The 27,357-nt window shown below is 43.0% G+C and overlaps 1 protein-coding gene across 1 annotated transcript in view; it reads left to right on the top strand.

The window, feature by feature from the left end:
* Positions 1 to 235: 235 nt before the first annotated feature.
* LOC144502041 (myosin-10) overlaps positions 236 to 27,357 on the top strand; it is a 167,488-nt gene continuing 140,366 nt past the window's right edge. Inside the window, exons 1-2 of the mRNA XM_078226052.1 lie at positions 236 to 447; positions 21,419 to 21,789. Of these exons, the coding sequence (XP_078082178.1) occupies positions 21,445 to 21,789 (345 nt within the window). The 5' untranslated portion in view covers positions 236 to 447; positions 21,419 to 21,444. The remainder of the gene's footprint in view (positions 448 to 21,418; positions 21,790 to 27,357) is intronic.

The following is a 27,357-nucleotide window of genomic DNA, read 5'->3' as shown; positions in this document are numbered from 1 at the left end:
AACCAGCCAATCTGAATTTCAGCAGCGTCTAAAATCTCCCTGGAGATTAGATGATTGACCGCCCGGGGGGGCCAATGGGAATTGGGAAGTGGGAGGGGGGCAGCACTCAGCGGAAGACCCCCTCCCCCTGCTGATTGACAAGGAGACTGGCCCAATTGGAGAGGGGAGGGTGGGGAGCTCCTTATGAATGAGGCTCCAACCAGCGCAGGGAGAGGGCGGGATCGGCGGCGGGAGAGCTTGAGGTGGCGCCCGCGTCCCTCCCTTTGCATTAGGGAGTTTGTGCGTTCAAAGCGAAGGTGGGGGGAGAGTAAAAATCAGCTTTGAGGAGGGAAAGAAAAGGGGGGAATTGTTTGGGACGTTGCTGAAGGTGGAATTTTTTCTCCCACCCGCCTCTGAAAGAAGCTTTCTTCCCCCAGCTTTGCAGAGATACTTTGTTTGCAGCCAGAGGTAAGGGATTTTTGAGCTCTCGCTCACATTGTATCCGGGGGCTGTCCCTTTTCCCAATGTCTCCTCAACTGAAACGTGTAACATTGTTCCCGTTATCTGAGGAATTCCTGAGCTTGGCTCAGCCGCATGGGTGAGGTCATTGAATTATTGCACTCAACTCAGCAGCTAATTTCTGACAAGAATTTTAGCTGGAATTGAGTTTCTTTGGGAAGGAGGGAAAAATGGGCCATTTTTTTGTCAGTTTTCTTTTCAGGTTGCGCTGTTTTTTTTAGATTTGTATGTTTTCTAGATTTTTATTTCAAACTTTGGTTCATTTTTATATATTTCCCCCACTCCGGTGTAATTTTCTGAAGTTGCAGTTTATTCAGTGAGGGGGAGGGAGTGGGGCTCTCCGGGCTGGGGAGACTGCAGCAAGTAAGGCGCGTTTTTTGGAGTGGTTGGGTGGGAGTTGCTCGGTATCTGTGTGGAGGAACATTCCTGTCTCCAGTTATTCACACTGACAGCATTGGGTTTTTTTTAAATGATGGAACTGTGCACTTTGATATCCCAGAGCGTCAGTTCTGAAGGGTAAATAGATTCTTCCCATTTTTAAACTCTGGCAAACTTGTGATTGAATGCGACTAGAGGAGACCACGTTTTTTTGCACAAGTCATTGTCCAATATATATGAACATGACTTAACAGCTTTACCGTTCCCCCCCGCACCCTACCATATACAGGTATCACACCAGATAAGGTCACCGGTGACTTTGTATGTTTGAGCACTTTGTGCCATTTAGTCAAAGACCTTGTTGATCACTGCCTATTAATAAACGTGGTGTCAATCTGACAAACAAGCTAATCTGTTCCTTGCACCAATGCTGTGGTCATCTAGCTTTTTGAGAATTGTTCAGTGGGGCTTTTCACATCAAATCCCAATTCGTTTCTGATTTCTAGGCAGCTGTAAAGTTAATTTCATCCTAACCTAAAAAAGAGGACAAGAGTAAAATAGTGCACACTCACTTTTTTCCCTCCATGATCTTGCTTATTTGTCAATAGGCTGTTTGAATGTTGAAGCTTATCACTCCCAGCAGATCTTTCAATTTTGAATGTTGAGCACCAAAGGAATGCTTCATAAAGGCTGTCATTGTAACAGATCCCATCCTTCTATTTATAAAGATTTATGTTCAAATGTTTGCAATTTTGCATATTTGGAGTTATTTTTACAAGTGTATTGAATGGATGTGCCCACATGCTTTATGCTGTCTGGTTCATGTACTCTGTAACAGTCTGGGTCAGGGGAGGATAAAAATGAATCATTCAGCTGCTAATTTTTGAAGAGTTGGCCTGTGGGTTTTTTAAACTTGGTTTAAAAACCATAGGTTTACATTTTTACAGCCTATTCTCTTTTATCTAATCTGATTAAACTAAAGGCATGTAGCCATAAAAGTGCAATTAAGCTAATTGTATTTTGTTCAAGTCTATTTAAAATTATAGTTCACCAGTGTGAACTATAGGTTCAGATAGATTTGGAATGCTTACTTTCTTATCCTATTTTCCCCTTTCCTCACGTTATGATTTCCCATGTTCGAGTCTAAAGTCCCAAATAAGAATGTACGAAGTCATCTGTTATGATCCCTAGAGATATCAATTTCCCAGTGACCAAATTATGACATTTACTGTGACAAATAAACTAAAATCAGCACCAATTACACATTGCTTGGACAATTACAGCAAAACACTTAACTACAGAAAAAGGTATTCCTCATTAACCCAATCTAAACTCCTCACTACATCACACTCAGCAGAAATGTATTTGCCAAAAACCTCCAATCTTGTCCATGGTTGGGAATCTGGTGCCATTACAGTGAATGGAGTTTTGGCTGAGTGCCAAATTCTCCATTTTCACTGGCAGTATGGATGAGCACAGTAAGAAGTTTAACAACACCAGGTTAAAGTCCAACAGGTTTATTTGGTAGCAAAAGCCACACAAGCTTTCGAGGCTCTGAGCCCCTTCTTCAGGTGAGTGGGAATTCTGTTCACAAACAGAACTTATAAAGACACAGACTCAATTTACATGAATAATGGTTGGAATGCGAATACTTACAACTAATCCAGTCTTTAAGAAACAAAACAATGGGAGTGGAGAGAGCATCAAGACAGGCTAAAAAGATGTGTATTGTCTCCAGACAAGACAGCCAGTGAAACTCTGCAGGTCCACGCAACTGTGGGAGTTACAAATAGTGTGACATAAACCCAATATCCCGGTTGAGGCCGTCCTTGTGTGTGCGGAACTTGGCTATCAGTTTCTGCTCAGCGACTCTGCGCTGTCGTGTGTCGCGAAGGCCGCCTTGGAGAACGCTTACCTGAATATCAGAGGCCGAATGCCCGTGACCACGGGTAAGCGTTCTCCAAGGCGGCCTTCGCGACACACGACAGCGCAGAGTCACTGAGCAGAAACTGATAGCCAAGTTCCGCACACACAAGGACGGCCTCAACCGGGATATTGGGTTTATGTCACACTATTTGTAACTCCCACAGTTGCGTGGACCTGCAGAGTTTCACTGGCTGTCTTGTCTGGAGACAATACACATCTTTTTAGCCTGTCTTGATGCTCTCTCCACTCCCATTGTTTTGTTTCTTAAAGACTGGATTAGTTGTAAGTATTCGCATTCCAACCATTATTCATGTAAATTGAGTCTGTCTTTATAAGTTCTGTTTGTGAACAGAATTCCCACTCACCTGAAGAAGGGGCTCAGAGCCTCGAAAGCTTGTGTGGCTTTTGCTACCAAATAAACCTGTTGGATTTTAACCTGGTGTTGTTAAACTTCTTACTGTGTTTACCCCAGTCCAACGCCGGCATCTCCACAGTATGGATGAGATCAGAGAATCCGACCTGTTTGTTTAAAATCCCAGGCACCTCCCAGCTTTTAACAGGATCCCTTCTCCCTGCCCCACCCAAGTGAATCTACCAGTGTCCTTTTTCTCAAAGCCCCTGCACTCAGTTTTATGAGCATAATCGAATAGACTTTCAGTAGGCAAGCACCCTCTGGCAACTCATTTTTTTCAGACTGTGAATCCATCCTCACCAATGTTCTGTTTTAGTGGTTCATCCCAAAACAATCCTTTTCTTCTACTTGGCATTGCAGCAGCTGTTTTGGGGGGGGGGAGAGAGGGGGTTGTCTTCCCAAATCTATCCCTAGATACGGGGGGGTACTGGAGGAATTGAGAAATGCAAACACAGTCCCATTGCTGAAAAAGATCAAAAGAAATGCTGAACAATTATAGTCCAGTTAGTCTTGTCATTGGTCAAATTATTGAAATGGACCCTGTCAGGTAGAAAGGCATGGACTGGTCAGCGTGGAGTTGTTAAAAGGAGGTTTTGCCTCTTAAATTTGATTGAATTCTTTTCAGGAAGTGACAAGAAGAGTTGATGGAGGTAGTGCAGTGGGTGTTGTGTACATAGATTTTAGCAAGGCGTTTGACACAGTCTCACAAGATGAAGGCATGTAAAATCGCCAGCACTAACACACCTCTCCCTGATAAGCTCAATGCATTCTATGCCCGTTTTGAGCAAGGGGTCAGTCAGAGGACACCTCCACCCTGGAAGCCTCGGATAAACCTGTATCCGAGGTCATGATTGCAGATGTCAGAGCAGCCTTCTCGAAGGTCAACCTATGGAAAGTGGCTGGGGTACCTCGATGAGCACTCAGATCCTGCACAGACCAGCTGGTGGGGGTATTCACAGACATCTTCAACCTCTACAACAATCTGAGGTCCCTATCTGCTTCAAGAAGATGACTACCATCCTGGTACCAAAGAAAAGCCAAGCTGCATGCCTTAATGACTATTGTCTGGTGGCTCTGACATCCATCATTGTGAAGTGCTTCAAAAAGTTAGTCATGGCACAAATCCATTCCAGCCTTCTAGATTGCCTGCATCAACTACAGTTCACTGACTGTTGCATCCGGTCCACAGCAGACACCATCTCCCTGGCCTTGCACTCAACCCTGGGACACTTGTGTTAGGCTCCTATTTATCAACTACAGCTCTGCCTTCAACGCCATTGTTCCTACCAAACTCTGTGGCCTGGGGCTAGGCTCCTCCCTCTGTGACTGATTCCTAACCCACCGACTGCAATCAGTAAGGCAACAACACCTCCACAATCATCCTCAACACCAGCGCCCCACAAGGGTGTCCTCAGTCCCTTTATTACACTCCTTTATACACCTATGACTGTGTGGCCAAATTCCCCTCCAACTCTGTTTTCAAGTTTGCTGATACCACCGTAGTGGGTTGGATCCCAGACAATGACAAGACGGAGTACAAGAAAGAGATAGAAAATCTGGTGCGATGACCATCTCTCCCTCAATGTCAACAAAAATGGAGATAGTCATCAACTTCAGGAAGCGTAGTGGAGGACATGCCCTTGTCCACGTCAATGGGGACGAAGGAGAAATCATCGATCTTCAAGTTTAGGTGTCCAGGTCACCAACAACCTGTCCTGGTCCCTCCATGCCGACACTATAGTCAAAGCCCATCACACCTCTATTTAGAAGGCGAAGTAGAGTTTGAGCAGACATGCCAAATTTTCAACTTTTACAGATGCACCATGGAAAGTATCCTCTGACCAAGACTACGAAGGGTTGTGAACGAAGCTCAGTCCATTACACAGACCAGCCTCCCACCCACTGACGCTGCCTTGGGAAAAGCGGCCAGCATAATTACGGACCCCATACATGTCCCCATAAGGACATGAACACATCCTCAGACTTTTGTATCAACCCACTCAAGAACAGCTTCTTCCTGCTGCCATCAAACTTTTGAATGGACCTACCTCACATTAAGTTGATCTTTCTCTAGACCCTAGCTATGACTAACACATTTTGCACCTTCTCCTTTCCTTCCCAATTAGTGTGCTCTGCAGAGCGTGCAAGAAACCATACTTGTACTGTATACTAACACGTGACGTGTCAAAAATGTAAAAGCCCAGAGGATACAGGGTAATGTGGCAAACTGGATAAAAGATTGGCTTAGTAACAGGAAACAAAGGGTAATGGTCATTGGATGCCCTTACAAATGAAAACTTGTTTCAAGTGGTGTTTCAGTGCTTGGTGTTGGGCTCCTTACTGTTTGTTTGTTATATATTAAACAATTTGGATGTGAGCATGGGGGTCACAATTGGGAAATTTCCAGATGATAAAGATTGGCCAAGTAGTGGATAGTGTAGAGCATAGCTATAAACTAGATGGGTTGGTGGAGTGGGTGGTAAAGTGGCAGATGGACTTTAACATAGTGTGAGGTAATGCCTTTAGGGAATGCACAGTAAATGGGAATATGCGAAGAGGGGTTGATGAAGTGAAATCTTGACGTCAAGTACACGGGTCCCCAAAGACAGCAGTTCAAATAAGCAAGATTGTAAAGAAGGCATATGGAATGCTCTCATTCATTGGCAGAGATATAGGATATAAAATTAGGATATAATGTTTGGATTCTATAAAATGCCAGTGAAGCCTCAACTGAAGTATGTGTGCAGTTCTGATCACTAAATTACAGGGATTTTGATAGGTTGGGGTTATTTTCCTTGAAACCAAAGGCTGAGGGGAAGAGATCGTGGACAGGATAAAATTGTTTCCTTTGGGAAAATCTCAAACCAGGGGACATGAACTTTTTTTGTGTGGGGGTAGTGGGTGTTTTGAATTCGCTGCCCAAGTTGGTGGTGGGATCTTTACTGTTTGTTATATATTAACAATTTGAACGTGAGGGTCACGATTGGGGAAATTTGCAGATGAGACAGATTGGCCAAGTAGTGGATTGTGTAGAGCATAGCTATAAACTCCCAAAATAATATAGGTGGAGTGGGTAAAGTGGCAGATGGACTTTAACATAGGTGTGAGGTCATAGAGGTTTAGAGCATGGCAACAGGCCCTTCGGCCCAACAAAGAAAACATTGTACCTGCCTCCACTACTACCTCTGGCAGCTTGTTCCAGACACTCGCCTCCCTCTGGAAAAAATTGCCCCTCTGGACACTTCTGTATCTCTCCCCTTTCACCTTAAACCTATGCCCCCTCTAGTTTTAGACTCCCCTACCTTTGGGAAAAGATATTGACTATTTACCTTGTCTATGCCCCTCATTATTTTATAGACCTCTATAAGGTCACCCCTCAGCCTCCTGCGCTCGAGGAAAAAGTCCCAGTCTATCCAGCCTCTCCTTGTAACTCAATCCATCAAGTCCCGGTAGCATCCTAGTAAATCTTTTCTGTACTCTTTCTAGTTTAATAATATCCTTTCTATAATAGGGTGACCAGAATTGCACACACTATTCCAAGTGTGGCCATACCAATGTCTTGTACAACTTCAACAAGACGTCCCAACTCCTGTATTCAATGTTCTGACTGATGAAACCAAGCATGCTGAATGCCTTCTTCACCACTCTGTCCACCTGTGACTCCACTTTCAAGGAGCTATGAACATGTACCCCTAGAGCTCTTTGTTCTGTAACTCTCCCCAACGCCCTACCATTAACTGAGTAAGTCCTGCCCTGGTTCAATCTACCAAAATGCATCACCTCACATTTGTCTAAATTAAACTCCATCTGCCATTCATTAGCCCACTGGCCCAATTGATCAAGATCCTGTTGCAATTGGAGATAACTTTCTTCAATGTCCATTATGCCACTAATCTTGGTATCACCTGCAAACTTACTAACCATGCCTCCTATATTCTCATCCAAATCATTAATATAAATGACAAATAACAGTGGACCCAGCGCTGGTCCCTGAGGCACACCACTGGTCACAGGCCTCCAGTTTGAAAAATAACTCTCTACAACCACCCTCTGGCTTCTATCAAGAAGCCAATTTGGTATCCATTTAGATACCTCACCCTGGATCCTGTGAGATTTAACTTTATGCAACAACCTACCATGCGGTACCTTGTCAAAGGCCTTGCTAAAGTCCATGTAGACAACATCAACTGCACTGCCCTCATCTACCTTGGTTACCCCTTCAAAAAACTCAATTAAATTTGTGAGACATGATTTTCCACTCTCAAAGCCATGCTGACTATCCCTAATCAGTCCTTGCATCTCTAAATGCCTGTGGATCCTGTCTCAAAATACCTTCCAACAATTTACCCACCACAGATGTGAGGCTCACTGGCCTGTAGTTCCCAGGCTTTTCCCTGCAGCCCTTTTTAAACAAAGGCACAACATTTGTGCACTCCAATCTTCAGGCACCTCACCCGTGACTATCGATGATTCAAATATCTCGGCTAGGGGACCTGCAATTTCCTCCCTAGACTCCCACAATGTCCTGGGATACACTTCTTCAGGTCCCGGGATTTATCTAGATGCACTTTAAGACTTCCAGCATCTCCTTCTCTGTAATATGTACACTCCTCAAGACATTATTTATTTCCTCAAGTTCCCTAAGATCCATGCTTTTCTCAACAGTAAATACTGATGAGAAATATTCATTTAGGATCTCGCCCATCTCTTGTGGAGGTAATGCCTTTAGGGAAGTCAAACAGTTATAGAGAATACACAATAAATGGAAATATACTAAGAAGGATCAATGAAGTGAGAGATCTTGATGTACAAGTACCCAGCTCCCTAAAGGCAGCGGTTCAAGTAGACAAGATTGTAAAGACATATGGAATGCTTCTCTTCATTGGCAGAGACCCTAAACTAATTTTTAAAAATGCCTGGATCTGCACCTTAAGTGCGTAAGCTATGGGCCTTGTGCAGGAGGGTGGGATTAGAATAGCCACCTTGGTGTCCTTGGGCTGGCATGGAAAAGATGGGCCAAATGCCCATCTTTTCTTTATGCTGTAATCTTTCCATGGTTCTATCTCTCCCAAATGTCTGGGCACAGTAAAACCGGTTCTTTTTAAAGTTATTTCACAGGATGTGGGCATTCTTGTCCATCTCCTTCATTTCCCTTGAGAAGCTGTCAACTGTTAAAACTTGCACCTTGCTTTCAATTTTTTTGATTTGAGCTGCTGTCTCCATAACAAGCAGATCACATGGGCTTGTCTCCTACCCGATTTCATTGGAGGTCACATCCCCTTGCCAAGCTACTCCTTTTTCTCTCGAATGAGAGGTCAGTTTAAAACAACCACCTAATTATAAAGTCTAGCATTCATAACATACCCCTCAATTTTGTTTCACTGATCTTGGATGCAGTGGGACTTGACTTTATGGCCTTTTCTATTAACTAAGTTGTGTTACATCTGTTCTATGGAACTGGCTTCAGTATTTAGAGTTTAAGCTCCCAATGATTTCCCTGATGGTTTTGTTTTGAAGTGTTAGCTGGGTAGCACAAGTATTTGTGATGACCAAAAGCTCTTGATACTTGAACTGACTTTGTTTTTGCCATATTTTCCAAGTTCCAGTGAAAGTTTCAAACAGCCACATAACCATACCCCAGTATACAACTTCAGGGTTGATGTTGAACTCTCTGCAACAACATCTGGGTTGCATTAATGGACATCGTTCAAAAACATAGGCCATTCTAAGTGTAATAGCAACAAAGCAAAAATGTTTTGAAATGCTGGAATTTTAGCGAAAAAATACTTGAAGCTAGCATGACCATTGGACCAAGTATAAAGTTATGTAGAAGTGAATCAATAAATAGACTGGAGATGCAAAGAGAACTGGGAGGAAAGAACGTATGGAGGAAAGAACGTATGAAACATGATGCCAGATATTCTTCCAATACTGTAACAACAGTAAATGGAGTGGAAACAAAGGTCAATTTTCTTTTATCCACAACAGGGAGGGTATAAACACTTGTGCTTAGTTATTGTGCACACTTTAGGACATCAACTAATAAAGCAAATGTTCTAGCTAATTTAATGAGATGAGGGAGATTTGAGTACTGTAACAAGTCCTTTTGGAAATGAGTGACACATGCAATATTTGATGTGATCAGTGGGTATTGGAGATCAATCATAGACGTAGATTAGTAGCTTGATTATGGGTAGGAAGAGTGTAGTTGCAGGAGGGGGTTCAGCTAGCGAATTGCATTTGGTGAAGTTGCCATGTGGTTTTTGCTAGTAGCCTTCCTGTTCCCACTATTCATGTTGACCTCCACTTGCATCTTCACAAAATGGTGAGTGCAGATGCCCTTAACACACAATAGCATCCATTTTAATTTCTTGGTGTTGTGAGGGGAGAGTTGGGGCTTGGGTGGGCAGTGTTGGTGGAGGAATGTGTCAAAGGGAAAGCTATCCATTAACTGGAGTCCAGTCAGTCAGGAATGTGGCTGTTCATTGGCTGTTGCAATGCTCAGCGTCATTCACAATTGCTTTGACGTACAGACACATGAATTAGGAGCAGGAGTAGGGCATTCGGTCCCTTGAATCTGTTCTGTCATTCAGTAGGATCAGGGCTGACCTGATGTGACCTCAGTGCTCCTGTCTTGTCTACCCCCGGCCCTTTGATTCCTTTTATTAGTGAAGAATCTATCTACCTCTACCCTAAAAGCATTCAATGACCCTGCCTTTACCACACTTGGGGAATGGCGTTCCATACACCCACGGCCCTCGGAGATTTCCTAATCTCCATCTTAGTTTAAAACTAAGGGAACTTTAATTTATGTCCTCTGTCCTGGCCCCTCCCATGAGGGGGAATATCCTTTCAGCATCCACCCTGTTAGGTCCCCTCGGGATTTTGTGTTTCAAAAAGATCATCCCTCATTTTTCTAAACTCCAATAGATGCAAGCCCAGCTTTTCCAACCTTCTCTCATGAGAGAACTCCTTCATCCCAGGAGTCTTTTGAGTAATCTTTCTCTGAACTGCTTCTGATGTAATTATGTCCTTTTTGGGTAAGGAGGCCAAAACTATGCCCAGTACTCCTGATGTGATAATAGCCAAATACTGGAATCTGAAACGAACTGAAAATGCTGGAAAATCTCAGCCGGTCTGACAGCAATTGTGGGGAGAGAATAGAGCCAGCGTTTTGAGTCTAGATGACCCTTCATCAGAGCTCCAATGCTCAGCTAAGGCATCTACAAAGTGATTATAGGTTAAATGGGTGGACAAAATTTTGGCAGATACAGTATAATGTGGGAAACTGTGAACTTGTCAACTTTGGCAAGAAGAATTGCAAAATGGAGAGAGATTGCTAAACTCGGTGGTACAGAGGGATATAGGTAGCCTAATACATGAATCACAAGTTTGTGCACATGTACAGCAAGTGATTTAGGAGGGCAAATGGAATATTGCTCATTGCAAGGGCAATGGAATATAAAAGAAGGAATATTTTGCTACACTTTTACAGTGCATCAGTGAAGAGGATGCCTAGAGAACAAAGAAAATTACAGTGCAAGAACAGGCCCTTCAGCCCTCCAAGCCTGCACTGACCATGCTGCCTATCTGAACAAAGTAGGACCTCAGGTTTGCTATCAGTGCCATGTGCTAGTCAGTAGGAATGCCAGGATGGCTAAGATGCAAACGTGGCTTGAGGGAGGGATTCAAATTCCTGACTGCATAGTTTTAATCTCCTTGTCAAAAGGCACTGTATTAGAAGCAGTTGAGAAGATCCACTCAACTGATTTGTGGGTGAGTGGAATTTCCAGGTGAGGAAATGTTAGGCTTGTATCTATTGGAGTTTAAAAGTGCAAGAGGTGATTTTTATTGAAACATGCAAGATCCTGAGGGGGTGCAAGGTGGATGCTCAGAGGATGAGAAAGAGACTGAAAATATGGGGTGCAGCTTTAAAAAGAAAGGAGAATTTGTTTGTGTTGATGACCTGTTGAAATCTTACCCCCAGAGAGCAGTGTGGCCTGGGTCACGTAGATTCTTGATTGACAAGGGAGTCTAAGGGTAAAGGATGTGGACAGGAAGGTAGTGTTGAGGCCACCATCAGATCAACCATGATCTTATCTAATGGCAAAGCAGGCTGGAGGGGTGGAACTCCTGGGAACAAAATCACTAAAAGTTAAAGTCACAGATGGCACCAATCTGCAAAGATGAGTCTTTGCAGAGGGAGCATCTGGGGATATGCTAAAGATGGATATAGGTTAATGCAATATTAAAAATAGGAAGACATTTATCTTCTGTGTCTAACTGATCTTGCTGAAATGGACATTGAAAGAGACCCAGGGGTGTTGAATGGCTCATTGCACAACATGCGCCAATAGTGTGATATAATAAAAAGCAGCAGGACATTGTTATGGCAACATAATCCATTAAAATTCCTGGAAGTTTCCTGAAACACCAGACAGGTTGTACCTTGTAGTGTATAGCGTTCATATCACTGGCTGTTCCACTGGTAAGTGATGTAAAAGGACAGTTGATGCTCTAGGGATAATGAGAAGGCCGTTCACTGAAAGGACTGGACTATTTCATTTGTCTGTAAATAGCTGGAGTCATGAAGTTCACAAAACAAACTTGTATTTTTTAAACAAAAATTGCAAGGATTTGCATGCTAAACACTTGGGCATAATTTAAATGGCTCATGTTAGCTTTGTTTTGGTAGTAAATTGTACTTGATCGCCCCAAGTAAAGACAGCTGCAGATGCTCTACAGAAAGCTTTGACATCATTGAGTCTTGAAGATGCATTAAAATCAGTTGGGACATTGCTGTTGTCACTTTATGAATAGGCTGTTGACAGGATATGACCTTTTTGTTAAGCCTTTGGTTATTAATATGCAGACCTTAAGAACAAGAAAAAAATAGCACTTCCTAACTGAAGAACTTGCCCTAGTTTAATGGTCTGGACGTGGAGGTGTTAGTGAGGGCGCTACATGAACATCCGGATTTCCCATGTGCAGGAGTTCTGCCTCTGATGTATTTTGTGTAGTATTTCATAACTGCTGAAAGCCTATATATTAAACTCTTCCTTTTTAATATTTTGTTTGCGCGTTACGGGAAACCTTGTGCTTAAAACTAATTCTGCTAGGTAGTCGCTTCTCAGACAACACTGACTCTAAAGTACAGCTTTGTCAACTGACATTTTCTCCTCTGGTTTCCTCTGAATATTTGTTTCTTAATTAATGACTTCTAGCTGCTTTTGAAATGTCCAAAGTAAACATTGAAATTCCTAGGAGATGTTTTCAAAAAGTTAAAACGTGGCATTCCTATTGTATTAATTCATTATAGCCACTTGGGGATTTGTGGATTTTCACAAGATGTGCAGAATACTGAGTGATGCCAAGTTTCATGCGGAGAATAGCTCAAGTTGAAGATTTTCAAACTTTTAGAAGTTTATGGCCTCAGAACCAGTGCATGCATGTGTATACATTTTAGAGCATTTAGTCCTTATTTTAATGCAAGTTGCCTATTTAAACTTGCCATGCTGCAATTGCACCCTTCTGCCAGTGATGCTGTGTTGACACTTCCTCTGAGATGGAAGGTGATTTTACAGTCTGGCAAACTTTGCACTGTGTAAGAAGTCTCTCAACACCAGGTTAAAGTCCAAGTTTACTTGGTAGCAAAAGCCACTAGCTTTCAGAGCACTGCTCCTTCATCAGGTGAGTGGGATTTCAGTTCACAAACACGGCATATAAAGACACAAACTCAATTTACAAAATAATGGTTGGAATGCGAGTCTTTACAGGTAATCCCGTCTTAAAGGTACAGACAATGTGAGTGGAGAGAGGGTTAAGCATAGGTGTGTTGTCTCCAGCCAGGACAGTTAGTGAGATTTTTGCAAGCCCAGGCAAGTCGTGGGGGTTACAGATAGTGTGACATGAACCCAAGATCCTGGTTGAGGCTGTCCTCGTGTGTGCGGAACTTAGTTATCAGTCTCTGCTCAGCGACTCTGCATTGTCGTGTGTCGTAAAGGCCGCCTTGGAGAACACTTACCTGAAGATCAGAGGCTGAATGCCCGTGACCGCTGAAATGTTCCCCAACAGGAAGAGAACAGTCTTGCCTGGTGATTGTCGAGTGGTGTTCGTTCATCCATTGTTGTAGCGTCTGCATGGTCTCCCCAATGTACCATGCCTCGGGACATCCTTTCCTGCAGCGTATCAGGTAGACAACGTTGGCCAAGTTGCAGGAGTAGGTACCGTGTACCTGGTGGATGGTGTTCTCACGTGAGATGATGGCATCTGTGTCGATGATCTGGCACGTCTTGCAGAGGTTGCTGTGGCAGGGTTGTGTGGTGTCGTGGTCACTGTTCTCCTGAAGGCTGGGTAGTTTGCTGCGGACAATGGTCTGTTTGAGGTTGTGCAGTTGTTTGAAGGCGAGATGTTCGTCTTCATCAATGACCTGTTGAAGGCACCAGAGAAGATGTTGTCGTTTTTCCATTCCGGGGAAGTACTGGATGACGAAGGGTACTCTGTCTGCCGTGTCCCGTGTTTGTCTTCTGAGGAGGTCGGTGTGGTTTTTCATTGTGGCGCATCGGAACTGTCGATCAATGAGTCAAGTGCCATATCCTGTTATGAGGGACATCTGTGTTTACCCCAGTCCAACAGCCAGCATCTCCACATGGCTACCATAAACTTTGCACTGATATGGACAAGGAAATTTACGATGCGAAAGTTGACTGGGAGTACTTGTGAAATTAAGATTTTTAAAAATTGATTGCCAGTAACATCCCTTGTAATTAGTTGGGGAAAGACCAAATGAAAGTTTGGAAGAAGTGGATGCAGGAGTGGCAGGGTGGGGCAGAGGGGAATGGAGGTAGCTGGTAACTGGATAACCTGACATCAGATGTCCTGTAAGTAACTGGACAGCTAAACTGGGGGAGCTCTGATGCATCTGAACGCATGGTGGCAGTGGTTAGCACTTCTGCCTCAGGGACCCGGTTCAATTCCACTCGGGTGACTGGAGTTTGCACGTTCTCCTCGTCTGCATGAGTTTCCTTCCAGAGTCCAAAGATGCGCAGGTTAGGTAGATTGGCCATTCTAAACTGTCCCTTCGTGTCAAGGGGATTAGTGCTGTAAATACGTGGGGTTATGGGGATAGGGCATGGGTGGGGTTGTTGCAGACTCAATGGGCTGAATGGTCTTTATGGGTGGCACAGTGCCAGGTGTCCGGGTTCACTTCCATCCTCCGGTCACTGGAGTTTGTTGTTCTCCCCATGTGTGTGTGGGTTTGCACTGGTTTCCTCCCACACTTGAAAGATACGTGGGTAGGTTGATTGGCCATGGTAAATTGCCCCTTCGTGTCAGGGGGACTAGCAGGGTAAAAGGACTGCATTCTCTGCACCAAAACCTTTTGGGTCATCAAAACTTGTGACTAAAATATTATCTTGCCATTGGATAAAATTACCTTTTTTATCTTGAATGCTTATTCCCTCTGGAAGGAAGTCAGGTATTTTTTTTGGAAGTAGGAATAAGTCAGTGTTTTGCTTAATAACATGATTAGTGGGAGAGCAGTTTTACAGAATTTTTGTTCCATTATCCTGTTGTTAATGTCTGTTGGATTCATTACTGTGCATGCCAGTAGACATAATCTGAAATGAGCAGAGTCGTGATGTATTTTACTATTGAAAACGTTAGGTGTTCTGAAGATGAATCATTTTGAGGTTAATTGAAGTTTTGATTCCAGCAGTTGGTTGAAACTGTTCATGAAGGCTTATGGTTTTCAAATAGATTTATGAAGGACAGGGCTGTGGAAGTTTAGACAAAATATTTGTGTATTTTATCACTTGTGTAAAGAGCAGTGTGGAGAATTGAGGAGGCTTCAACGACTAGCCCAGTTTTAAAATTTTTTTTTGACACGGAGGTTAAAGAATCTATTCTGTGATGAAGGGTGAGATACAAAACCAGGATAGGAGAACATGAACTAAGAATTTTCTAATGATGCACTTGCACTGAGACTGTGTACACCAAGACTGTAATTTCAGAAGCTTTTGCTGCATTAAGATGCTAAGCTTGGAAGTGTGAATGCACTAACTGCAGTGCAAATGTGGGTTTGAGCAGTACTCTGCCTTATTGCTAATACAGTAAAAACTGTTAATAGATTTAAAAGAGAGATGGGTCTTTCTTGCATTATGCACTTAAGGTAAGATAATCAAAGCATGAATAGCTTTCCAAATATAACCTATAGATGCATTTGATTTTTACTCGAGGGTACAAGTGTGTAATCACCTCTAACATATAAGAGGCAATAAAGTGCAGAAACTGTGCTTTATCTCTAGACAACCCTCATTGTTCCACTGGAGCAAGCAGAGAGTGATTTGTGGCAGGAGTGCTGGTGAGAGATTTTATTTATTATTTTAGTGTGTATTTTGCCTTTACTTTTCGAGTAGTTTTTTTAAATTTTAAACTAAGTGGGCTGCTAAGGAGTCTGGGAAGGGTTTTTTTTTCAAGTGCGCGAAGTATAAAAGGTAGGCCGCAGTGTACAGTGGGCAGTGAAGTGAGTAGGAAGCAGAGTGTGAGCTATAAGAGCTTTGGCTCACAGGGCTTCGGGGGACAGGGCGAGCAGGGGTGAGTTTTGATTCTTATTTACTTTTCTGTGGGTACCTTGGTATAATGGGTCAAATGAGTGTGAAGCCAGTGTGTTGTTCCCAGTGTAGGATGTGGGAGGTCCTGGAGGCACCTGGCCTCCTGGGCATCCACATCTGCGAGGGGTGTCGAGCTGCAGTTACTGAGGACCCGTGTTAGGGAGCTGGAACTGCAGCTCAAGGATCTTGGGCTGTTAAGGGAGAATGAGGAGGCAATAGACGAGCTATCATCAGGTGGTCACACCAGGGCCATGGGTGGAGGCCAAGTGGGTGACGGCCAGGAAGGGTAAAGCTTGGGTGATGGAGAGCACCCTGGTGGATGTGCCCCTACACAACAAGTACTCCTGCCTGAGTACTGCTGGGGGGGACAGCCCGCCTGGGGGAAGCAGCAGTGGCCGTGTCTCCAGAGTGGAGTCCAGCCCTGTAACTCACAGGGTGAAGGAAAAGAGGAGGAAGGCAGTGTAAATTGGGGACTCGACAGTAAGGGGGTCGGACAGGTGTTTTTGCGGAGGCAGGCGGGAGTCTCGCATGGTGGTCTGCCTCTCTGGGGCCAGGACCCAGGATGTCGCTGGTCGAGTCCCAGAAATCCTGAGGGGGGAAGGGAGAGGAGCCAGAGGTAGCGGTACATATTGGTACCGCTGATGTGGGAAGGAAGGGGTCATGAAAAGAGTATAGGGAATTAGGGAGACAGCTGAGAAGGAGGAAAGCAAAGGTAGTAATCTCAGGATTGTTGCCTGTGCCACGGGAAGGTGAGGGCAGGAATGGAGTGAGGTGGAGGATGAATGTGTGGCTGAGGGACTGGTGCAGGGGGCAGGGATTCAGGTTCCTGGACCATTGGGACCTCTTTAGGGGCAGGTGTGACCTCTACACAAATAACGGGTGGCACTTGAATCCCAGGGGGAACCAATATCCTGGAAGGTTGGCTAAGGCTACTGGGGAGAGTTTTTAAACTCTATGGATTGGGGGGAGGGGATCGAGACGAGGTGACTGGGAGCGAGGAAGTTGGCTTGCAAACAGAGAAGGGTTATAGACAGTGCAAGAGGGAGGATGGACGGGGCATAGAGAAGGGGAGAGCTCAGACCAAAGGATTGAGATGTGTTTACTTTGATGCCAGGAGTATAGTGAATAAAGGGGATGAGCTCCGAGCGTGGATCGATGCCTGGAAGTGTGATGTGGTGGCCATTACGGAGACTTGGATGTCTCAGGAAAAGGACTGGATACTCCAGGTGCCAGGATTCAGATGTTTCAGGGAGGCAAGAGGGGGGTGGAGTGGCACTGTTGATCAGGGATAGTGTCACAGCTGTAGAGAAGGTGTATGCTGTGGAGGGATTGTCTACAGTCTCTGTGGGTGGAAGTTCGGAGTGGGAAGGGGTCGATCACTTTGCTGGGAGTTTTCTATAGGCCGCCCAATAGTAACGGAGGTGGAGGAGCAGATAGGGAAACAGATCCTGGAGAGTTGCAATAATAGCAGAGTTGTTGTGATGGGAGACTTTAATTTCCCAAACATAGATTGGAATATCCCTAGGGTAAGGGGATTGGATGGGGAGGAGTTTGTTAGGTGTGTTCAGGAGGGTTTCCTGACAGCATGTGGACAAGCTTACAAGAGGAGAGGCTGTACTTGATCTGATACTGACCGGTGAGTCTAACCTCAGTGGTTGGTAAGCTGATGAAGATCTTGAGGGACAAGATTTATGAGCATTTAGAGAGGTTTAGTATGCTCAAGAATACTCAGCACGGCTTTGTCAAAGGCAGATCGTGCCTTACGAGTCTGGTGGAGTTCTTCGAAAATGTGACTAAACACATTGACGAAGGGAAAGCAGTAGATGTGGTTTATATGGATTTTAGCAAGGTGTTCGATAAGGTCCCCCATGCAAGGCTTCTAGAAAAAGTGAGAGGGCATGGGATCCAAGGGGCTGCTGCCCTGTGGATCCAGAACTGGCTTGCCCAAAGGAGGCAGAGTGGGTATAGATGGGTCTTTTTCTAAATGGAGGTCGGTCACCAGTGGTGTGCCCTAGGGATCTGTTCTGGGACCCTTGCTGTTTGTCATTTTCATAAATGAGCTGGATGAGGAAGTGGAGGGATGGGTTGGTAAGTTTTCCAACAACACTAAGGTTGGTGGGGTTGTGGATAGTCTGGAGGGACATAGATAGGATGCAAGACTGGGTGGAGAAGTGGCAGATGGACTTCAACCCAGATAAATGCGTAGTGGTCCATTTTGGCAGGTCAAATGGGATGAAGGAGTACAATATAAAGGGAAAGACTCTTGGTACTGTAGAGGATCAGAAGGACCTTGGGGTCCGGGTCCATAGGACTGTAAAATCGGCCCCACAGGTGGAGGAGGTGGTTAAGAAGGTGTATGGTGTGCTGGCCTTTATCAATTGAGGGATTGAGTTTAGGAGTCCGGGGATAATGATGCAGCTATATAAGACCCTCGTCAGACCCCACTTGGAGTACTGTGCTCAGTTCTGGTCGCCTCATTACAGGAAGGATGTGGAAAAGATTGAAAGGGTGCAGAGGAGATTTACAAGGATGTTGCCTGGATTGAGTGGCATGCCTTATGAGGATAGGCTGAGGGAGCTCGGTCTTTTCTCCTTGGAGAGATGTAGGATGAGAGGAGACCTAATAGAGGTATATAAGATGTTGAGAGGCATCGATCGGGTGGACTCTCGGAGGCTTTTTCCCAGGGTGGAAATGGCTGCTACGAGAGGACACAGGTTTAAGGTGCTGGGGGGCAGGTACAGGGGAAATGTTAGGGGGAAGTTTTTCAGAGGGTGGTGGGCAAGTGGAATCGGCTGCCGTCAGTGGTGGTGGAGGCAAACTCAATAGGGTCTTTTAAGAGACTCCTGGATGAGTACATGGGACTTAATAGGATGGAGGGTTATAGGTAGGCCTAGAAGGTAGGGATATGTTCGGCACAACTTGTGGGGCTGAAGGGCCTGTTTTGTGCTGTAGTTTGTGTTTCTATGTTTCTAATCTGGAGATCTACATGTAAAATGTAAAAAAAAGTTTTAATTACTGGCATATGCATCCTGCTATACACTGGGTGAAAAGCTCATTGTTCTGTTTAGAATATTGGTGTGGAGATGCTGGAGTTGGACTGGGGTGGGCACAGTGAGAAGTATCACAACAGGTTAAAATCCATCAGATTTATTTGGTAATATGAACTTTCAGAGTGCTGCCCCTTCATCAGGGTCGCCTGATGAAGGGGCAGCGCTCCGATAGCTCGTGCTACCATATAAACCTGTTAGAATATTGGCCCATATGTTTTAACTTTAAAACTTAGTTCAGTATTGTTAACTATAGTTAGTTGATCTTGGATACAAGTGTACTCTTGGTCAAGTGGGAAAATTCACATTGAAAGCTGCAGACTTAAGTACACTCCAGGGTAAAGCAAAAATCAGTTAAACAGATTCCAGTTCTGAAGAAGAATCATTGGATGCAAAATGTTCACTGTTTCTCTCTCCCCATAGATGCTGCCAGACCTGCTGATTTTTTTCAACACTTTGTTTTTATTTCAGGTCTCCAACATTTTGCTTTTAAATATATTGCAACTGGAATTAATTGAGTATTGTGTCCACTAAAAGAGCAATTTTGGTTAAGATCAGCTCAAGGTGGGGTGCAATGCCTTATCCTGTCAGCTTGGATCTTGAATATTTCTTGTGGGGAGCACTCTCTGAGCTTTGGCTTTTTTAAAAGAATAAAAATTAAATGAGCTACATTGTAGAATGTAGCATCCACCTTTTTAAGATGTGCAATTAACAAAGTGGGGTGCTTGTTCATTTCATAATTGGTATGAATTATCATCTTTTAAAAGTTTGTTTTGGAGCCATAAGTGTTGCTAAACCTGACCCTGATCTCTCAGCAAGAACAGTCTGAGCATGTGTTTTTATAGCTCCAGGTTTACTGCTTTTGGCCTAATGCATCATTTCTTCTTTTTTTTTGATGGATATTAATGGTAATCAGGTTTTTGCTATGAAACCATTAAGAAATCTAGAGGTGCATCTGTCTTGCTTCAAAAGCACCTTCTCAAATGAGATTTACAGTTGAAGTGTGATGGGGGAAGTCGGAGCGGCTTGCTGTTGAACAATCTTGCGTGACGTTGGCAGAATTCTGGAGAACTGGCCATTTGTCTATTGGTACCAAATCTAAAGATGATGGTGGAGTTGGATAGTGACAGAGCTGCTTCTTTTATTTTGGGCACTTTATCTTATTTTCTCAAAAGCAGAAGAATTTCTAAGAAAATTTGGCGCAATACAGATTTGTATCCTGTTTGATTTTAGTACCAGTTCAAAGTATCTGCAAAACATGCTGGAGGCCTCTGGAGGTGAACAGTTCATATGACCATTCTGTGCACTTGCCTAAACAGATTTTTGTAGCCAAGATCACAGTGACTCATGTCTGCTACCATTGATCTGACGTAATTGATTCTCCTGTTGCATATCAATTTCTGCGTTGAATTATATGTGAGTAGTCATCTAAATTATTCATCCGTTAAACCATTTCCAAGTGAGGGGAGAAATGCTGTCTTACCCCATGTTAATCACCTGAAAGTATTTGCCACTAACTATCTATTGGCTGCTCCTGACCTGAATATGATGACTCATGCTGGAGTCGGGTTAATAGCTGTAATTCTAAGCAGTAGAGGGATGTATTCTTTGGATTTAAAAAAAAAATCGAGCCTGTGACAATGCCATGGTGAACTTGAACTCAGCACCGTCACTGCCCCTTTTTAATTTTGACCGAGAATGACTGAATCGTAATTCAAAGGAACTGAGGGAATGTGGTTTTTTTTGCTTTATCTACACCAGTTCCTCACCCTTGTATTGTTCCTTCCTTGTTTTTAAAATCAAAAATCCCAAGTTCCATAATCACAGGGTTACTTCCATTGTTTCAATGTCAGAGGTTTTTTCCATTTTCTGCTTTCCACTTGAAAATACACGAAGTATGCGTGCAGTAGTACGAGTACAGTATAGAGGGTTTTTTAGCTAAATTGTCTCATGTTTTCTTATCTTTAGACACACAATCACAAATTAACATTTTCTTTCTGATCCAAAGTAAATAGTTTTACAGACATTTTAGGTGAACTTGCTCTTAGAATTTTGTTTTGTTTGCATTTAAGGAATGTGGGTGTCACCGGCTGGGCGAGCATTTATTGCCCATCTCTCTAACTGTCCTCTATTTCAGAGGACATTTTGGAGTCAACCACATTGCTGTGGATCTGGCATCACATGTGGGCCAGACCAGGTAAGGATGGCAGATTCCTAAAGGACATTAATGAACTAGATGGGTTTTTACAACAATGGTTTCATGGTCATTATTAGACTTTTTTAATTCCAGATTTTTTATGAATTCAAATTTTGCCATCTGCCATGGTGCCATGAACCCAGGTCCCCAGATTTTACCTGGGTCTCTGGATTAATAGTCCAATGACAATGCCACTATGCCAGCCTTCCCTGATTCCACTATGAAATCAAGGCAGTTATGGCTCCAGTCTTTATTTATTAATCTCTCACCCCTCCGACCTTGGGACTGTTAAAATTAATACTGCAGAATTCATGGATGCTAACTTTAATGTGTTTTGCATTTGCTGCAGGTAAAGTTGGTCACTTCTGAATTCTGATGGCTCAGCGGAGTGGCCAAGAAGATCCGGAGAGATATCTCTTTGTGGATAGGGCTCTGGTTTACAACCCTGCTACTCAAGCTGACTGGACAGCTAAGAAACTTGTTTGGGTGCCATCAGATCGCCATGGCTTTGAGGCCGCGAGTATACGAGAGGAGCGAGGTGACGAGGTTGTGGTGGAGCTGATGGAGAACGGCAAGAAGGCTCTAGTCAACAAGGATGACATTCAGAAGATGAATCCACCCAAGTTCTCAAAGGTGGAAGATATGGCTGAGTTAACGTGCTTGAATGAGGCTTCCGTCTTGCACAATTTGAAGGATAGATACTACTCTGGTCTGATTTATGTAAGTTTCAAATGCTTAATGTATTTGCACAAATTAAAGTGTAAAGTTCCTTTGATTGAAGACTTGTCTATATGGAAAAGGTTGGCAATCAGTGATCCACCTGTTGTCTTTGAAGGGAGTTGTGCTAAGCAGATAGGCAATGTTTTAAGTTAAGAGAAACCAGTTTTTTCTTTTATTTTCCCCTCAAAGTCCAATAGTTACTTGGAATATTGCCAGCCCCCCCTCCAGAACAGAAGTGTATATTTGATGCATGGTTAGGAGAAATCGATTCATTATGTTTTGATTCTGTTTGTATTCATTAAAAATATTTATAGAACCATAGAAATCATAGAAACCCTACAATGCAGAAGGAGGCCATTCGGCCCATCGAGTCTGCACCGACCACAATCCCACCCAGGCCCTACCCCCACATATTTACCCGCTAATCCCTCTAACCTACACATCCCAGGACTCTAAGGGGCAATTTTTAACCTGGCCAATCAACCTAACCCGCACATCTTTGGACTGTGGGAGGAAACCGGAGCACCCGGAGGAAAGCTACGCAGACACGAGGAGAATGTGCAAACTCCACACAGACAGTGACCCGAGCCGGGAATCGAACCCGGGACCCTGGAGCTGTGAAGCAGCAGTGCTAACCACTGTGCTACCGTGCCGCCCTCATAATATATAATTCAGCAGAACATCCAGGTATACTTAAAAAAAGAAAATATAGCTGAGTGTACTATTTTTCTTTGCATACTTTCTGCTAAATTACAGTAAAATACTGCAGATGCTGGAAAACTCAGCAGGTCTGGCAGCATCTGTGGCGAGAGAGATAGAGTTAACATTGAGTCCATTTCATACATATTTACTCTACTTTTCTCTCCTCAGATCATGTCAGACCTGCTGAGTTTTTCAAGCTGTCTGTTTTATTAATTAAGAACAGAAGGTTGGATAAACTCAGCAGGTCTGGCGGCATATGTGGAGATTAAGTTAATTAACTATTAGATGAGCTGAAATTTTTCATTTCTGGCCTTTATTTAACTTGAAGTTGTAGATTGTTCAATACCCATTTATTGGTCTCTAATTTGTGTTCTTGTCAGCTTTATCAGAACTCTTAACACACCCAATCACTGCTGGTGAAGCTGTGATTCATCTGGCAATTACTAGATTTTTAAAAGTGTTACAATGCGTAGGTGTTTTAAGAATTATCTTTGTTTCTGATTTCTGGATTTGAGTTCAGTTCAGGTTGATGGAATAAAGGTCCTCTGAATGTCAGGTTTCACCTGAATTTTGATGCCATCAACCCAGTTACTAATGCACGAATTGTCCATAATTTAACACAATTGTCAGTCTTGTTCGAGCAAAAAGGTTGGAGATATGAGAATAAGGGAAGTCACAGGGGTGTAATAGCCTTGGTATTCTGATGCTAGGGTTAACATGTTTAGGACAGAGACCTGGAAGTACATGACACCAGCTGAGAAAAGTAGCAATCCAATTCCAGTATCTAGCACTGGCATTGAGCATAAAGACAGATTCAGTTGTGTAAGGAGCTTCAATTGCATTTCTAGAGGTGTGTGGGGTACGTTTTCAGGTTTGTCTTTAATTAGTGATTATTGACACATTGTGACCATTTTGAATTATTCCCCTCATTCATTTGTGCTGCCACGAATAAATGTAAAAATAAGGACGGCACAGTACTTGGCACTGTTGCAGGCTTCCTCCCATAGTCCAAAGATGTGCTGGTTGGGTAGATTGGCTGTGCTAGATTGCCCTTTAATGTCAGAGATTAGCAGGGTAGATATGTGGGATGCAACTCGATGGGCTGAATGGGTTCCTTCTGTAGGAATTTTATGATGATTCTATTCCTTGAAATTTGAATGGTAACTTGATAAATTTGATTTAATACAACTTAAAATGAGTCTACAAAAATTTTAAACATTTTTAATGGTGTCAATCCATCACCGGTGAGTAACTGATTTTAATGACTGAGAATTCTTAAGTGTGTGTGTGTATATATATATTATACATATATATTTTAAAGAAAACCATTCAAAGCTTTTCAAAAACTTTCTTTATCCATACTGGAGGCATGTGGGTGGGGCCTGCCGCTGGTAGGATTTGTGTCCACTGAGCACAAAGGGTCGCAGAAATGTGCTGAATGCAATCTGCTCTTGAAATTCTGATTGTGCGCCACTTGCATTGAAGAAACTGATGCAAATGAGTGGAAACTCCAGGCCATTGTTTTTAAAATCTCCATTTAGGAAAACGGCACTCACTTTTAAATGTCACTAATGCACTTTTTCTTTAAGCTTCTGAAGAATAGGTGCTCATATTGCATGCCAAAAACCATTTGAAAAGCACTGATTTGCGAAGTTCTTAAAATAATACTGCCTGCATCTCTGCAAAAGTAATGCAATGATTGTGAAATGCTCGTGAACACCCTCTGGCTGTAAAAGGTATAATATAAAATAGTAGTTAATTCTTGTTTATTCTAGACAATGAAAATGTTTACAGGTCGTCCAAATGTTTGAAACCATTTTAGTTTGGTTGTTTTTTGTTCTGCCTTTGAAGTGTGTTCCTCTTGTTTTTAAAAAAAAACAAACAGCACGCTATATAAAGTATTAGTTGGAAATCTTTGTCCCAGGTTCAGAGTTAGTAAGTGGTTTATACATTTCAAGTAGCAATAAATATGCTTTTAAATTACTATAACTCTCTGCTACTATTCAGTTACTAATTTTTTATGATCTGTTTGGTACCAATAATTCATTTGGTACTAATGGAGTAGGAATCCCAATTGACTCATTGGTGTTTAAGTAAGCTTACATTAACACTGCAATGAAGTTACTGTGAAAATCTACACCTGAGGGAGAATTGAACATGGCTAATGCACCTAATCAGCACGTTTTTTCAGACTGTGGGAGGAAACCAGAGCACCCGGAGGAAACCCACGCAGACTCCACACAGACAGTGACCTGAGCTGGGAATCTAACCTGGGTCCCTGGTGCTGAGACAGCAGTGCTAACCACTGTGCTGCAGTGTTTTCTGAAGCATATCATGTGATAGCAATAAAAGCAAATTAATGGCTTAGCTTTAAGTTTTCTGGCAGTTGGGAATTGTGGGCTGTTTGTTACTCTGCCTTGAAATTAATTCATGGGTCATTATTGAATGAAGGACTGTTGAGTATATGTAAGGTTGGCCTTTTGCCATATTTAAACTGGTGGCACACAGCAGCTGAACTAGTTGAAACACTTGCTGAATCATTCAGTACCGATTGTCACTATTCAGTGTAAGAACTACAACTGATTTTATGTGCAGTCTCCAACATTTCTATTTTCCTTCATCTCACTAAGGTATTGCCTTAACTTTGGGATAATTGACTGTCTTCACCCAATGCATGTCAAGGAAGGTCAGGAGTTTGGCTTAAAAGTCATCCCTGAAACTAATGAAGCATAATTATTTGAGTAAATGAATGGCATTTTACTTGCCAAAGGTGATCAATTTTCTACCACTGAAGCGAGGGAGTTCAGCAAACAATCAGTTATGGATTGATTATTACACTAGAAAATGGAGGATAAACATGAATCCATTTGGCAAGTTTTATTCCTCGTCATTCTCCCCTTTATTGCAGGAACTGGCATCTTGTACCTTTCCCAAGTAGTAAGTTATATGCGTTTAGATAATGGTTGCCTACAAGCTGGGTGGGGGAGGGGCATGACATTGCTATGTCAGATTGTATTCTTGCCATGGTCCATTGTCTGCTGGAGAACAATGGATATTATGAATAGGAAGCCTGACATTTCACCCACCTTCCAGCTGAGTGGTTTTAAGGTCAGTTTTAGTGCCCTTGTTGCCATGTGAATTCCCATGTGACTGATGGGAGAGCTGTAAATTATCCTGACCTCAATATTACTATTCAGGATAACAACAAAATAATTACCATGATCCTTGTTTGAGTTCCTTCATTAACTGCAGTCTAAGTTCGACCAGGGCCAGGAACAGAATTCTGTTGTATTTTTCTGTATAATGTAAACAATTTTCAGGGCATTGCTGCATTTATTTAAAATACATTCTGGGCAGCAGCCTGGCAATGCTGGCTTGTTTGCTATTGAATATCCTATGTTGTGTAATCTTTCTATCCTTCCCTTTGCTCTTTCCCTCTTGCTTTTTTTTCATAACCAGTCTTGAGGATTTTTCATGTTTGTCCAGATGGGTGTGGCACCATGGGCATTCACAGCTTGTTGATTCTTAACTGATGCAAGACACCAAATATCAGGCCATTTGTACCCAGTGCAATAGGCTTGTTTGTTGAGGTGGCCATTTGGGAAATCTTCAGTGCAGGCCAGGAATCACACCTGATCTCTCTGGCTCCTGATGAATTGTTGATGGTGCTGTCATTGCTTTTTACAAAACCAAGTAAAAATTTATTTCAGTCGCAAGTAGGCTTGCGTTCACACTGCAATGAAGTTACTGTGAAAATCCTCTCATCGCCACACTTCTCTACACTGAGGGAGAATTTAGCATGGTCAATGCATCTAACCATCCTGTCTTTTGAAACCAAGCAGAATTGGCTTAACGATAGTTACTCACGTTTGCTCTTGCGGGATAAATATTAAACTGATATCTTGGGAAGAGGTGAGCTTGTATCACCACCTTCACTCAAAATGGTCAATGATTGTTTAATGGGACTGGAAGGAAAGGATGTGGATTGTCAAAGTAATGTGGCCTTCCTTCCTTCAGATAATTATTCACTAGTTAATGAATCCAGTAAAGAAGCTTATTCAGGGAAATGTTGAATATGGGACTCTATTACATGAAGTGATTGAAGCCAATAGTACAGCTGCATTAGAAGGGGAGAGCCAGATGAATATAGAAGGATGTGTCCTAGGTTGTGCTGGAATAAGGTGGATAAAGGCTGATGTGGTTTCCATAAATAGCAGCCTGGACTTATTGGACTGAAAGGCTTGTTTGTTTACTAACTAAGGTACAATGTCACTTAAAGCATTGTACTTTAATTGTTGTGAATTTCTGGTGTTGAGGGGCACATGATAAGATAATGCTGTCTGTAGAATTAGTCACTTATCGCCAGTATTTCTAGCAGTTTCCCATGGAACTAGTTCAACTGTAATTGATTGTTGCAGATTTGAGACTTCCCTGCAATGAGAACATACTGTGCAATTTAATGTAAAATAACTTGTGGTTCTCGCTAAGTTTAGGCCTTGGGAGGTCTTTGAAGGTCAGCCAGCATACCTGCAGCTATGCTCAAAGTCACAATTGGAAGATGGTTTTTATTTAAAAAAAATCACCTGCACTTGGCTTCCAGTTGGAGATTGGGACAGAAGCCTGACTGCAGAAAGATTTCTGCACCTGCAAATGTCAGCGTTTCATGGGTTGTACCAAAGGTTGTAGAGAGTAACTTGCCTCCTGACTCCTAAAAGCCTGTTAGTCACAAATCAGATATGTGATGGTGTACACCACTTATCTGGATGGGTGAGCTCCAATAACACTCGAGCTTGACACCATCCAGGTCAAAGCAGCCCTTGTGATCTGACATGCAGTGCACCATCTTAAACATTCACTGTAGGTGCA

Source organism: Mustelus asterias, chromosome 12 (assembly GCF_964213995.1).
Source record: "Mustelus asterias chromosome 12, sMusAst1.hap1.1, whole genome shotgun sequence".
NCBI lineage: Eukaryota > Metazoa > Chordata > Chondrichthyes > Carcharhiniformes > Triakidae > Mustelus > Mustelus asterias.
The sequence above is the reverse complement of the archived record's forward strand: the minus strand, read 5'-3'. Positions and strand labels throughout refer to the sequence as shown.